Source organism: Pieris brassicae, chromosome 9 (assembly GCF_905147105.1).
Source record: "Pieris brassicae chromosome 9, ilPieBrab1.1, whole genome shotgun sequence".
Taxonomy (NCBI): Eukaryota; Metazoa; Arthropoda; class Insecta; order Lepidoptera; family Pieridae; genus Pieris; species Pieris brassicae.
In genome coordinates, this window is record NC_059673.1 from 17,595,369 (window position 1) to 17,611,108 (window position 15,740).

The 15,740-nt window shown below is 33.0% G+C and overlaps 1 protein-coding gene across 5 annotated transcripts in view; it reads left to right on the top strand.

Moving 5' to 3' along the window:
- LOC123714034 (DNA N6-methyl adenine demethylase) overlaps nucleotides 1–15,740 on the top strand; it is a 54,580-nt gene that overhangs the window by 28,583 nt on the left and 10,257 nt on the right. For 2 of the 5 annotated variants that reach the window (XM_045668059.1, XM_045668056.1), the window contains exons 3-4: nucleotides 10,999–11,172; nucleotides 15,616–15,685. In XM_045668059.1, coding sequence (XP_045524015.1) covers nucleotides 11,143–11,172; nucleotides 15,616–15,685 — 100 coding nt within the window. In that variant the 5' untranslated portion in view covers nucleotides 10,999–11,142. Of the gene's footprint in view, nucleotides 1–10,998; nucleotides 11,173–14,751; nucleotides 14,779–15,615; nucleotides 15,686–15,740 lie in introns of those variants that run through there. The other 3 variants (XM_045668058.1, XM_045668057.1, XM_045668060.1) reach the window with 2 other exon arrangements.

Genomic DNA, 15,740 nt, shown 5'->3' on the forward strand with positions numbered 1-15,740 from the left:
GTCACATCCGCGAAGGTTCGATACGAGGCTTGGGCGGGCGGCGGTCGATGAACCCGCCCAACACCCCCTACCCGCAGTTTCTTCCCCAAATTATCTATTATCGTAATGAATTTTGTAACAAAAAACAGATGTTTTGTGTAATGACGTGAAACGCCACGTTTTTTGAGTAATTCAGGCATTACTTTGATCAATGTAGTGTGCGCTACAACCTTTTTAGGTCTGGGCCTCAGATTTCTGTATCTGTTTCATGATAATTTGTTTATCTAATAGGCAAGTAGGTGATCAGTCTCCTGTGCCTGACACACGCTGTCGACTTTTTGATCTAACATCGGTTTTCTCACGATGTTTTCCTTCAACGTTCAAGTGAATGTTAAATGCGCACATAGAAAGAAAGTCCATTGGTGCACAGCCGGGGATCGAAACTACGACCTTCGGAGTTCTATTAACACGAGAGTCGCACGCTTTAGCCACTATGCCAACACTGCATTTGATTAATATAGTGCTTGTAATAATCATATTATATAAATAATACATGTTTCACTCTATTGCCAATAATCCAAGTCTTGTACGCCATTTGACTCTATGTTCTGTATAAAGTTCATTACATTTATATAAAACCTTAGGTGTATATAAAATTATAAATGTAATTATTCCCACAATTTCTTTGGCATGATTTTAATCGCGTTTCGACGGAACGAGATTTCACGGTTCGATTCAGGTGATAATTATAAACAAAAGGGGGATTTGTTAGAATAACAATCTTTTAATTCATTACAAGTTTCTGCTTCTAAAGCATTACACCAATATATTCTACTCCAGCGGGAAGCAAGAAATGCTCAGTAGCGACTACTGAGCATTTTGAGAAGGCTAGGATACTATAGATATTTGAAAAGTTCAAAAACATTTTAATATCTATTTTGTTCTAGTTTTTTTTCTATAGAACAGGGAGTAAATGAGGGGGAGGTTCATCTGATGCTAAGTGATATCCTCCATGAACACACTAAATGCTGGATGGCACGAGAGTGCGTTGCCGGCCTTTTAAGATTTATTTTTATTTATTTATAATTTCTAAAATTACACAAGAAAATGTGACATCACAAAACTTACACAGATATACATCAATTATATTAAAACATAATAATAACTAAATAGTAACTTAAACCTCATTAAGAGCAAGATTTGATTTGAATTGGTACATTAATTTCTTGAAGGACCCAAAGTTGAATATCTACTTGAGATACAATAAGACATATATGACCCATGTATCAGATTTTTACCGAAAAAGTAGCCTATGTAAGTAGTTTCATTTCATTACACAAAGTTCATTAAAACCAGTTCAGCGGTGCAAGCGTCACAACTATTAAATAATTACCAAACATGTATTACATAAGAAGATAATTAAAAAACCGTTATGACCAAAGTATTTTTCATAAACCCTTTGCCTCGAGTCTGTTCTGACGTTTCTATCTCACTCACAACACAAAAGGCTATTTACAAAATATTTTAAGCGACGTTGCCGATTTGACAGCGCGTGAGTCGATGACGTTATCGCGCTGTTACGGAGCTTTTAACCGACTGCTTAGAGAGGAATTGACTTACTAGACTTTAATCAAAATGTGTCGTGAAATATTTTTATTTTTTCCAAATCGAGCGTAATTGTTTAATTAGAAGAATACGATTTGATGTATATACATTGGTTGGATATATATCTGTCACAACATATATATAAATTTTCAAGTGATTAAATTAAACCAATCAGTACTTTCTGAAAAGACTATCAAATGCGCCGTCTATAGAAAATTGTTTAGAATTAGAATTAAATATATACTATATTTAATTCAATTGATATTTATTTGAATACGTCCATATGAATATATAGGATTTATTACTTGATATTATGACGAATTAATTAACTTGACTTATTGTCCAATAACCCCTGGGTCGTCCACAGTGAGTCTCCATCACGTTAGGTCTTGAGCGAATGACGAATTTCAAAGTTAATTCGATTTGAACATTCTTTCATAAGCTGTAGTGTATAATTGTAATATAGACATTTCTTTCTTTTTTTATAGTGTAATGTGTATTTTCTCAATAAAATTACTGAGCGGCTGGCTACCATTCGTATGAATTTAATATCTGATAAATTTGTATTGCTAAACAAAAATATTACATATTATTCATTACTTACAAGGGACGTTTTTTCTTTTGCTTTTTTATGTAATTCAAACGGGCAGAAGGCTCACCTGATGAATGATACAGCTACCCAAGGACACACACATTGCCAGAAGGCGGTTGGTTCTGAAATACTTCAGTGGGCAGCTAGATACACATAGTGGTGGTGCGCGACAAAAACTGCCTTAAGAAACGCTCAGTTGCGGACGATATTATACGTATAGTGTTAAGTGTAAATTTATCTCAAAATTAAAATTACTTCGGCCTGTCCTGGCTGCTTAACTTAACTTTGTATCTAACTTAAAAGAAAGTTAGATATAGGTGATAATGCAAAATATATACGATACGAAATAACATCATTAAAAAACTTACTAGAGCGGTCCAGGACCGATCAGGCTGGTTTCCTACGCTGGATGCCCTTTTCCACCTGCCTGCCTGCCCTATGCGTTGCCCACTTGGGGACATAGGACTTAAAGCAAACTTAATATAATCGATAAACCAATATTTAAGTCCGATTCAAATGAGTAATGTCTATTATAATCATGTTTGCACATGGAAGGTAGATATTTTGAAAACATTGCGTCAAATTATTACCAGTGAACGGTGTAATTGAATTTTATTTGATAAACACGCTATTGTCATACGATAATAATATAACATTAGATTCGAATTATTTTATATATATATATATATATATATATGTATATACCTTAATATCTTTGACAACTGTCATAATAAAAATCTGTACAATTAGTATTGTCTTTTATTAAAATAACTTTTGCTCATTTAAAGAAAACACAATATCCAAACTAAAACCCCAAGACAAACAATCCGCGAAAATAGAGGACGCCGTGAGTAATTTCTGCAAAAACCCGTCATCTTTTAGTCGATATCAACTCCGGGAAAATAAATACAGATAATATAACTTTCTCTACGGCTTTTGTCTTTAGTCACCGTCACCACGCACGCTGTAAAGCAAAATTATGTAAAATAATTATAAGTTTATAATAATACATAACTTCCATCTGTTGAAAAAGTGTTTTCTTTAAATCTGTACAGTTGATCGCAATTCAATATTCTCTTTGAAAGTGTCCCAAGATAGTGTATTTTGTGAAATGTGGAATCGACTCCCGGTGGGTTCATCTCTTCCTTGTTTAAGGAATGAGGTACTCCTCCCAGAAGACCGGCAACGCACCTACCAAAATGAGGATCCATGGGCTGCGATGACAGCCTTTTTTGGGTGTCATAAAAAACAATTCGTTATAATTATAAGTAGTATCCCTTATGGGTATAATTAGTTTTTTAATTAATTAAAACGTTTTTATTAGACTAGAACCCTCTTCAAGAACCTTCCTCAGGAGTTCATTAGTTGAGTTTATTGCTTACATGTAGACTCAAGAAGATTTCCTTTACAATATGTACAGTACACAGCAGTGGTGATACGTACAGGGGGACGTGATGTCCAGGATACGAAAGAGAATGGTTAGGTGGTTTGGTAATGAACGCATGATTTAGAAGCGGTTGACAAGTAGAATTTAAAAAGGAACCATGGGTGGGAAAATCGGGTTGGTTAGGCCTTATCGTACAACCTGCACCTAATACAGGCCGTACTGGCAGGCAGGCAAAGGACAAGTTAAAAGTACCCATAATCGACGAGCCTGGTGAATGTCATAAAAGTGGATGAAGCGAGAGAGGTATACCGTAGAAGGTTATCTCGTGGTCTCTGTCTACCCCTTCGGGAAAAGAACTTAAACAAAAATCACTTGAACCTTACTGAATGTTTGGTGAATAATTGATACTAATAATATTTAATCGAATGAAGCAACAGTACGTTGCAACTTCAAAACGAATTCCGTATTTATTTATGACATAGAAAAAATATTTATTTGATGCAAGGTCGCCCTTTGATCTCTTTGGCATAGAACCAAAACGTAAATTAGCGTTTCATACGACTTTTTAACTGTATATTTGTTTAATTATAAATTTATGACTGTGATGAATTCCTAATCAACCTGAATTTTAGACGAACCCAAAATGTAGGTACATTTTCGCTTGTATTCCGTTTTTTAGCGACTAACACGTCTTAAATATTTTGTTTTCAAAGTCAAATCATTTATTTAAATGGCACATGAAAATGACAAGATAATAAATGACAATATGGACCAAAAAATGGCAAGAAATATACGTACTGTTTTAAAATAGTTTTTAAAAAATTTTGTATACCTTTATAATTATATATAAATACCATGCACACAGAACAAAAGAACTTCATAACTAAAAGAAAATAGGTGCATGGTGTTATAAAAAACAATGCACCAGATAACTTAACAACATTCACAATTATTGCAACTACATATTTTACATTATTCCTTATATAATAATTAACATACATTCAAACAGTGTTTGAGTTAGGTACGTCAAAGTTGATTGTTTTTTTCCTAACTAACCTATATGACTACGTTTGTACGTTGAAAGACAATACCGATGAGCAGTATTGGCCTAATGGCTTGCGACTCATACCTAAGGTCGTGAGTTTGAATCACAGCGGTTATAATACATCTTTCTACATACAGTAATACTTCCTACTATACTGAAGGCATGCCTTAAAACTTATTGACGACACGCGTCAGGCACAGGCTGATCATCAGTAAAAGACGTCAATAATCATATAGTAACCTAAATGACAGGTTTCATAAACGAAAAATTTGTTTCGTAACGTGTAACATAATGATGTTTACTACATCATATATAATGTTATATTTACAGTATGTTCTAAATTAAAAAATATAATTTCTGCTTAACTAATTTGCAACGGATTAGGTATCAGATAGGCACTTAACAATGCTTCCTTTAAAACCCTTCAGGCCACTACCGAATACATCCAGCTCCGGATAAGTACTGTATCATCCGTTGTAATCGCGAAAAATTCGTTATAGCTCTCAAACGACACAAGAAAATCTCATATAAAAATATTGAAAACAATTTCGCATACGTAAACATGTAAATTACTTTTATCAATTCCTTATACAAACGTTCTGAAGTAGGTAATATGCGGAATATAATCTTGCTACGAAATTGACGATAAAATTTTATCGCAAAATCTCGGGGATAGGGTAGCCAAGGTTTTGGAGTCTTAGATTTAATTTTTTAGCTCGTATGAGATCTAATGTTATTACATTCATATCTTCCCCTTTTTCCGCGAACGAAACCAATATTTGTTTGAGAGCGCTTTACTATATGCCTGAATTGGCAATCATTTGCCTTAGAACACACAGAATAATGTCCAATGGACTTTTACAGAAAATTCTACAAATTATTGACATCTTTATACTTAACAGCTCCTTTGATATTAAGTCATAAATAATTTTAAAAGTATTTCAGTTTATCGCGTGTTAAATGTTCCATAGAGATCTTTGAAGTATGATTATTTAATCGGACGGCTATAATTAAAACAAAAACAGGATTCAAAATCTTACATCACCCTTAAATGTCATCCGATTTTCCTAATTGTGCTCGCAAATATTCTTCTGTCATATAAACCGTTGGTTACCCTAAGGAAAATGTATGTAAATGTTAGGCAAAGAGGTTTGCAATATTTTAGATACTTTACGACCAATAACGGTGTCTCATTACGCTAGTATTACACAATGAACAAAATGTTTGCTAAACACGTTTGGTAACTTTGGCCATCATAGATAATTTTACATCAGTATTAAAGGTATCTTTATTAAAAACTTAAATTCCTTAGATTGTCTTTGTGACCCAAACATTGATAGGTAAAAAAAAATATGAACCCTATAATGCAAGTCACGTGGTCAACGTTAAATACTTTTTCTTGAAAAAATTGATGCTGGCTGTTAATAGACATTTAAAATAAAACTTTACATTTTTTATAATATATCTCTTTTAAAATTCGAACGTATTCAAAATAAAGTAATCAACGTGATGAAATAGCCATACTTAGTCTGTGGAATAAAGTACTGGTAGTATCTCATATTCTATTTATCCATTAAGTGAACTGTTCAACGATAAAATATAAATTAAAAATACCGTAATATGTTTTTATAACGGTGCTTGAAAATTTGAAAATCGAATTAAAAACACAGCAGCGTGCGTATTTTTTTACGCGCAAATTCACTCCAAGGACGCATATAACGTAAAATCGTTTTTAAACCAGGTTCCGTATTACCGAAGGTCGTGTTGGTGTTTCATACTCTTCAATCCCAGTCCCTTAAGGAGCTTAACTTTGGTAATTAAAGAAAGACGGTTCGTCACTTGTAATTGAAAAATCGTATTAGAAAAGAAAATGACCAAAAAGCAGAGTATTACAGAAACTCGGTCACGTATATCATAATTTATTTTGACATTTACAACATCGCGTTGTTTTGTTTGGCAGGTCGTGAGTTTTAGAATTAGAATTTGCGTTCTAGCTTATATATTGTTTCTTTTATGATCGTAATGAAACATTAATGTTACATTATCCATGTAAAATTAATCACTTAAAGGCCAACAACGCACCCACTAAAGTGGGTGTCTATGGGCTGCGATAACTGCCTTTTTGGACTTCCCGTTTTCTCGTTTGTCTTATTATATTAAAATAAGTTTCTTCAATTTATTTTTTCCCATAACATAATATCAAAATCCCATGCGTAAATCTACTAAATTTAAATTAACTGTGACCTGCACTTAAATACAATATTCTATAATAATATATTGAATAAATAATATATTGAAAAGTTAAAACTACAACTACCGACTCTTTATAGTTCAAGCATGGTCACAACACTTGCTGAACAAGGCATTTCGCTTTTTAAATTTCGAATTTTAAAAAAATACGCTTTTTACATTATGGTTTGTATAGTTTTGTGTACGTACAACGGAGTTACAAATACTCCCGCGTAGTACGAGAATAAATCGCACGATGTGGTCGGCCACGTGTCTCGCTACTTATATTAGAAAGTTTTTATACATGACGTATTAGCTGTGGTAGGTTTAATCCCCGGCTGTATACCAATGGACCTCTTATTTCTATCGAAAACATCGTTAGGAAAGGATTGAAGAGACCTAAGAACCCATAAGTTGACGGCGTGTGTCAGGCACATGCGGCTGATTACCTACTTGCCTATTAGATTGGCCTTTGAAGAATTGGTACGTACTCGAATGACCCTAAGTTGTATTGGTTATACTTCAGTAGGCAGCTGGTTCCACATAGTGGTGGTGCGCGGCAAAAACTGCATTAAAAAAGGCTCAGTTGTGGTCGCGTCCAAGTCTATAGTCGTTGTTAAAATTGAGTTGCAATATAAAGCCTGCTCTCAACACTATTATATTCACTGTTTAAATAAAATTATAAATATATATATAAATCATTGATATAACCAAGAAAGTTGTGTCTCCAATGACAATGTATAATAAAATCAATAAATTATGAACTTACCGGAAGTTACCAATTGACTCATAATAGATTCAAATGGAAGGTTACTGATGTCGTAACAATACAAAGTCCTTGGCTTCATTTCATTATTTTTATTAACGATTCGAGGATATATGTCCAATTAGTATCACTTAGATAAATAAACAGGTTCATTCAAAGAATTTTGATGTATTTAAGTTTCCGCGTTAAAGATTTAGATTATGTATTACGATGACCTTGGTAAATCAAAATGAACGAGGCAGCGCACACGACAAAAGCCCAAGGCAACATTTAAAAAAAGTAGGATAGTATTCAAAGTGCCAAGTTAACGTTGTCTAACGTAACGACTATTTGTTTTTAATTTGTAGAATATTGTACTAAAAGAATCATATGTGTAATTTAACACTACTGTGGTTTTTATTAATGTCATTTGCATTAGGAGCGCCACAAATGCATATAAAAGTAGTTTTTCAACTTACTTTTTGTTGATTTACGTTAGGTTATCTAATAATTCACCGAGTTGTCCAATTATTAGCCGCAGTAATTATCTCAATGATCTATCGCTAGAGACGTTGTTTGCTCTCAGAGCTGAACTTGCGATACAGCTCGGGACTGTACAGCTCAACTCGTTTTTTATGTCATCTCGAAAAAATAAATCTCGACCGTGAATCTAATATTTCTCAAGTAATTATATTTATGTCAGCTTATACTAATAAAAAGCGGACTTTAAAAGCTTCTTCAATATTTAAACAAAATTGCTAAGTTCCTAAAATGCTTTGTATTAGACTCTTAATACAGTAGAGTATCGATTATATTACAAATCCTTTTAGAACAAACAATCTAGAAAAACATCTTTCCCTCTTTTCTGAGCATACACAGATTTGTCAGAAAGAGACAAATGATTACTTAATTGAACCTGTACATATTATTAAACAAAAAAACGCGATAAATCAAAAAAGGACCAAACCGCTCTCTGCTTAATATATTCCTGAAGCTTCACTGTATAAATATGTTATATTAGTTTTATTGAATAAACAAAATTTAACTAACTAAAACCGTAGTTGTTGTAACGTTGATTAATATTTAAAAGCCATAAATTAATGACTATTTCTAACACGTCACAAGAACGAGACTATTAAATTAAACTTGAACAATACCAAGTTTACAGGCCAAGTTGTGTTCCCGACAATGCCTTTGTTTGTGTAATGGCCTTTGTCATCTGAAGCCTTTTTTTTTTAAATTATACTTGTTATAACCAAATATCCATAGTAAAACATAACTTTATAGAAATTATCCAGGTAAATTTTTCGAGTCACGGCTCCATCTTTAAACAGCTACAAATTTCATTCAACATATTTTCATCACTCGGCAATGGTTTTGTGATGGTACAAACTTTTGGCTTTAACCTAACCTGATCACAAACGCCACTTATATAAAAAATCTAACCTAACATAATTCACAATATCATTTACATCATGACTGTAATATTATCAGTCTTTGAAAGTTTTAAGGGGTTCAAATACATGCGCGTCATATTACTTGAGGTACTACATTCAAGTCGTAAAGAGCAATAGAAAAACAATTGGAGCTGCTTTAAGGTGGAGCCGTGATTCGACAAATTGACCAAATCCAATTAATCATTCAGTAGCATTCAATTACGTACAATTTCTGATCCCAGATTGCATCTGTTGCTCGATAATCGTAGTCGAAGACTAGATGATTAACGTTTGTTTTTTCTTATTTATTTGTCATTACTACAAAGATTATATACAATTTAACAGAATGGTGAAGAGTTTATTACCAATTCTTATCGTCCGTTCTAAGTTCTTGACAACTGTTAGTGAATGTAAAGAAACTTGTATAATAATATAAAAATGAGAGCCGTCACGGGACGCCTGGCAGATGTGAAACATCGACATTATTTTGTAAAAGTAATATGCAGAAAAGAACATATTGTGATAGCAACTAAATATGTCATAATGATAAAATAAAATATTACGATTTTTTTTTCCAGATATCGATGACTATTTATTGAATAAACATTTATTTTCATTAAATACAAAAATTTACGAATTTATTTCAAATCGTGACTACTTAATTCGTTTAATCAGTGACTTAGGTAATAGTTATATTCGATGTTGCCTCTGAGGACGGTATTACTGTGACAATTGGTCGATGGTAACTGAAGTATGTTACAAAACTATTGGACATAACATTAGTAAATTTTAATTGGCTTCAATATATTAGTAAACTCAAGAATCTAAGCTAGTTATTTCAATATATTACTAAAATCGTAAATTATAAGTATAGTAATATCGTAAGTATATACGATGGTATATATATATATGGTTTTAAGTGCGGCTATAGATGTTTCACATCAATATTAACCTTATATCATGTGTAATTTTATGGCAGTCTTACTCCAAACACCTTCATTCCTGTCTGCACTGTGCCACTCTCTGCCATGTACCACAGGCTGTTTCCTTAATATGGTCTATCCACCTTGTCAATTGTCATCCTCTTTTGCGTTTATTTGTACCTTGGACACCAGTTTAGTACTTTTTTGTTCTCTTGCCATGTGCCCCGCCCATTTCCACTTAAGTTTCTTTATTTTTATTGTATCTTCTGCTACCTTAGGTATTCTTCTTAATGATGTATTTCTTTTCTTCCCTATCGGTGTTTGACTGTTCTGAGTTCCTATAGATCAAACACAAAATACTCTATAGAAACTTTATAACTAAACATAAACTCTACTTTACTGTTCATTAGTGTAATTATGATACCTAGTAGATATTATTTGAGACATGACATCTCGGTTTCTAGTCATGTTCTAATTAAATGTATGTTAAACTAAAGTTACAATTTCTATTGCATAATGAATATGTTGACAAATATTAAAATACACTAAGCGCCTTTATTTAATTATGCAAAGTTATAATAGCGTTCCAAAAATGAGTTTATTGTACAACACGAGAGTCTTAAACCATAGATTTTTTTTCAACTATAGTTTTAAATTACGAAATATAATCTTATGCAATATAGAAGACGGGTTTCCGATGATTTGTAAAGTTCAATATGTTTGCTCATTGTTGCGGCAAAATTTAATAAGATTATTTTTACAATAGAAGTGATGTTCATTTGAGCGTGTTCCTTTTATACTATCTTCACCTGCTCTTTAATAATAAGGTAAAAATATATAATCCAATTATATTTTATTTCCAGCAATTTTTGCTTATAAAATCATAATTGCGTAAAGTATATATTTTAAAGTTAAAGCTTGTCCATACAAGCGGTTTCTGCATTGTTAACATTTTATCTAGGAATTATCATTTGTGTTATTAAGTCTAAAATCAAAAGACAAATAAACGTATAGCTACTCATGTGCATTAAGAGCACCATATCACTAATATGTTCAGGTCTTTTGTCCACAGAGCTACCGGGGACGCAAGCCCCTGGGCGGTACAGTCGTAGCACCAGTGGGACTCAGTCCGGGCCCCGCAGCGCAGTCCCCGGGACCTGCACCAGCCGCGCCAAGTCCCGCGCCAGCCACCACACCAGCCATGAAGCAGGAGCATCCAAGCCAGCCTATGGTAAGCCTTTTTAAAACCCTCAATCGGAATAGTAAACCTTCTTTTTATATATCAGGGCGCAAACGGCTCACTTGATGCTAACAGAAACCGCAAATAGACACTCAAATAGCCAGAGGACTCAATGCCTTTTAAAATTCTTCTTCTTCTTCTTATAGTCGCAAGGAGATTTCCTTCTAGGAAGTTTGGCGATCTTCACGGCTTTTAGATGCCGTGCTTTTGTGATTTGGTGCTTTGATCAAACTATCTTCTACGCCCAGGTCTTCGTCTACCTGCCTAAACGTACCTATTAAAAATTGGTACGCTCTTTTGTTGAAGGAACCACATAGTGGTGAATTAAAGTCTGTTGCATTATAATTATACAAAATATTAATTGCTAGTCTTCAGTTTGCAAATATTTCAAGACACAATTTTATTTCAGCGATGTCTAATAAAAAAATATTTAGTAAAGGATAAATAATTTATCACGCCAAAAAATCAACGTTAAATTGTCTTAAGGTTCTCGAAACAAAGATTCCATTAAAATAATTCCGTTGAACCTCGGACTATTTAAACTTCTTATGCCCCGTTTAAGTCAATTGAGAATAGCTTTGTTTAAATAATTCTTATCCTACATTTTATAAACTCGTGTTTTCGTATTTTAATGTAAATTCCACTAAAATAGATTCTTTATAATGATCATAATATATAATTAAATAGTTATTAACTAATAGTTATTTATACCTGAAGCTGAGTTTCATTATTCAACGTCCGTCGGTCCACAACTGAGTGTTTCTTAAGGCAGTTTGTGCGCATTGAAGTATTTCAGAACCAATTTTACTGAGAGTCCTTCAAAAAAAAAGCGTACGAATTCTGTAAAGGCCGGCTACGTACTTGCAAGCGTTCTGGTAATGTGAGTGTCCATGGGCCATCGGTATCACTTAACATTAGATGAACCGTTTGACTCCTTTTACTAAAAAAAAATGATTTTGCTCTCTGTTAGAATTTTAACATGCTGACAAAAACGTATTAAATTTTGACATACTTTCGTTATGTCGCAACTGAATCTTACTATAAATTTTCATAAAACAATTACTTTGTTTCGAAGCAAAGTTGCTGGACGTATGACTAACATATCAGGACATGAACAGCGTGAATTAATACAATTCGTTTTTCAAAAGGTGACAAAAAGTATTCACTTTAAATTGGAACCAATAAATTCGCCTCGAGCGTACAATATTGCTAAACTTTCCCGCTCTGCGCAAATTAAAAATTTCTCAACTTAAACTAACGTTGTTAGTGACACATGTTGAAATTTATGAAATTTTTAAATGTTAGAGTTTATTTTGTGTACCTGTATCTTTTTAACTTGCTAAATATTTTAAATTGGTTTTTTTATTTATGTGGAGCTTTGAAAATATTTTATTTTTAAATGTTATGTAACACATATTTATCGTACCAGATATAAATAGGGACTTAAACAATCAATGGATGAATGGAATCTGAACTCTTCATTATTATAACATTATAATCAGCCCCGCTACAACCTTTTAGGCGTGGGCCTCAGATTTCTGTATCAGGTCGTGATCCCATTTTTAAGCAAACAATATTACCCTTTTGTGACCAACACATGCAATCGATTTTTGGATTACGATATTTTCCTTACCACACGAAATGTTATGCGTTATACACACATATACACATACACTCCATTGGTGCATTGCTGGGGTTCAAACTTACGGCCTCAGGGAAGTCCCACTCTGAAGACTCAAGACCAAGACGGCTCCTATTACAATATCTAAATAATTATATAAACGTATAGAGTCCATAATCCTGGGGCCAATCCAGGAGAAACAATAACCAAAAGTCAGCTTAATGAACGTCTTCTCACGGGATTTTAAACAACAAATTCTTACCTAATATGTTTTCTGTGTCTTGACTACTTTTGCAGTTTTCTTACTATTGTAATTAATTTTAAAGCTAGCTAAGTGTATTAGCGAATTATTTATTTCTCTATATATCATATTCTCATATTACACTATATGGCGGTGACCTAAGAGGTATTTTTACTCTAATACTAACAAGACAGCAACAGCTAACATAAAGTAACTTATATTTGAAATTTTGCATGCAATTTAAACTTTCATAATAAGATTATAAGTACAATATACTATAGGAATTTTTTTAATTAAACCACCTAAGAATTTGGTATTATTAAAAAGAACAACGCCGAAGTTATCCATAATTTGCCTTGAACATAATATCAGGAGGTAAAATTATGCAAGAAACAAGAACAATTTTCCTCATAAAATATAACAAAATCTAATTTGAATCATCACGAATAGTTTTAGCCTAATTGTAAAGACGGTGTACCCTGAGATCGTAAGATCTCAGGCTGTATCAATAGATTTCTTTTTTTGTGCATCACACACTCGCCACATTGTAAATAACCCCATATAAGTGGACTGAATAGTTCGCAACATAGAAAAAATCTTGTTTTTAAAAGAAATGTGTTTTTCATTATTCATTATCGAAGCCTTCGAGAGCGATAATCGATTATAGTACGATTTATCTTTAGCCTTAAATAGGTTTCAGTTTCCGCCTTTACCTCTTCATCAGCGCAAAATATCGGTCCAGCGAGCATTCTCTAGAGTTCTGAGAAGACGTCAGAAACTGAAACAAATGAAGAATTTTTCGTAATTGTTTCTGTTTGTCGAACATGCAATTCAATAGATTTATGAGAGAAATCTAAGGGAAAAGCTGACGACGCAATCTCAACCACAATATTATATTTAGTTATGTTTTTAGAATCTTTTTGATATTTCTTAATTACAAACTTTTCAACTCTGTGCGTGCTTTCAAAGGGTAAACTCATTTAAACCAGCTGTTTTATGAAGTTAATTCGTTTTGATAAATCGTCTAGTTACTAAAGATGCTTACAGCGTTTAGCAGCTTATAAGCTAGGCTCTTTGAATTAATCAATCGTTTTGGGATTGAATTAATCGAGGTTAGACTTGGGGAGTGTTTTATTGAATGTTTATTGATTCTGTCTAATAATTCGCGAGCAAGTAGGTGTTCAGCCTCCTCTGCACACGCCGTCGACTTTTTGTCTCTTTGGCAAACTGATTTCCACACGATGTCTTTCTTTGCCATTCGAGCAAGTGCTAAATGCGCACATAGGAAGAAAGTTCATTGGTACAAAGCCGGGGATCGAACCTACTATATCAAGGATAAAGTCGCACGCTGTACAACACTGGCGCCAATATTATCATATACAAGTAGAAAATTATAAAGTAGCTTACCAACTGCTTCGGTGCTAAACCAACCAAGGATAAACTCACTTAAAGAATAAAACTATATTCCTTATATGAAACTCCAAAGGCTCTTACGCAATATTTATCGTAACCAAGGCTAGAGAGGCCTTCGACAATATCTAATTATGTTGTAACGCTATACAAACCCTACGTATGACGAAAACTGTGTCATATTATTTGATTATATTATTTTCGTTTACAAGGTGTAAAGGTGTATCACTAATTACTTATTACTTATCACTAAAATATTTTAATTATAAAACTGGATTGAAAGCGCAGTGTTGGCTCAGCTTGACTCTCATCCCTGAGGCCATAGGTTCGATTCTAAGTTAATTGATGTGTATATTTGTGTGTGGAAAATGTGTGATGTCATTTATTCTTGTGTAACTTTACACACGTTGTTTTAAAACTTATAAATTAATAAACATCTCCTATGTGATTCTTATGTCGTCAATTTAACTGAACTAATACTTATCTTAAAACTTTAGTTCAAACTTTGTAGTAAACAATGGTTGAACAACGACCTCGTTCGCGATGTTATGTGTGTCAAATATTAAAATAGCTATTCTATGTTTGTACTTGAGGAAATATTGTCTAATGAACTTGACATAATTTTAAAATTTATGATATGAGAAAAAACTTATATGTTTTATGAAAACTATAAATGTTCAATCATGACATTATTGAACTTCTGAGGTCTGTGACTAAATAATACATAGAATAATCCTGACTCTTAGATGGAGAAAAGAAACATTCGGAAATCTCGGTTGATACAAATAAAAATAACTTCGTTACGCCCCCATAAATAGAATTTGAGATAATAAAGATTTTGTCAAATTCATATTTTTAATAAAACAAATCCTCCTACAACTTAATATGCAAAAGACTCATACCCTCTAACAAACACGCACACAGATACATCAATATTTATAAGTATTATATTTTACTAGGGTAGGAAATTCTTAGTAAAGTAAAACATAAATTTGGTATTGTAATTTTCATAGAGGCAAGCAAAATAAGTAATGTTATATTTCATTTACTAATTGCAGTTTCTTTCGTAAAGAAATTTCGAATTATTCGCTTATAGAGTAATCGTAAATCGAATCATTTTTTATAACGAGCCGATGCTTAATTCAAAATCTTTTGTTTCCAGGCACCAATGCCATTCTACGCCGGTGACCCAAACAGGTTTCCCACAACATGGCAAACGGATCCCTCTCAAGGTAATTCAATAATAATCAACATCTTTTTTGTTTAGCTTTTAAAATATGAATCATG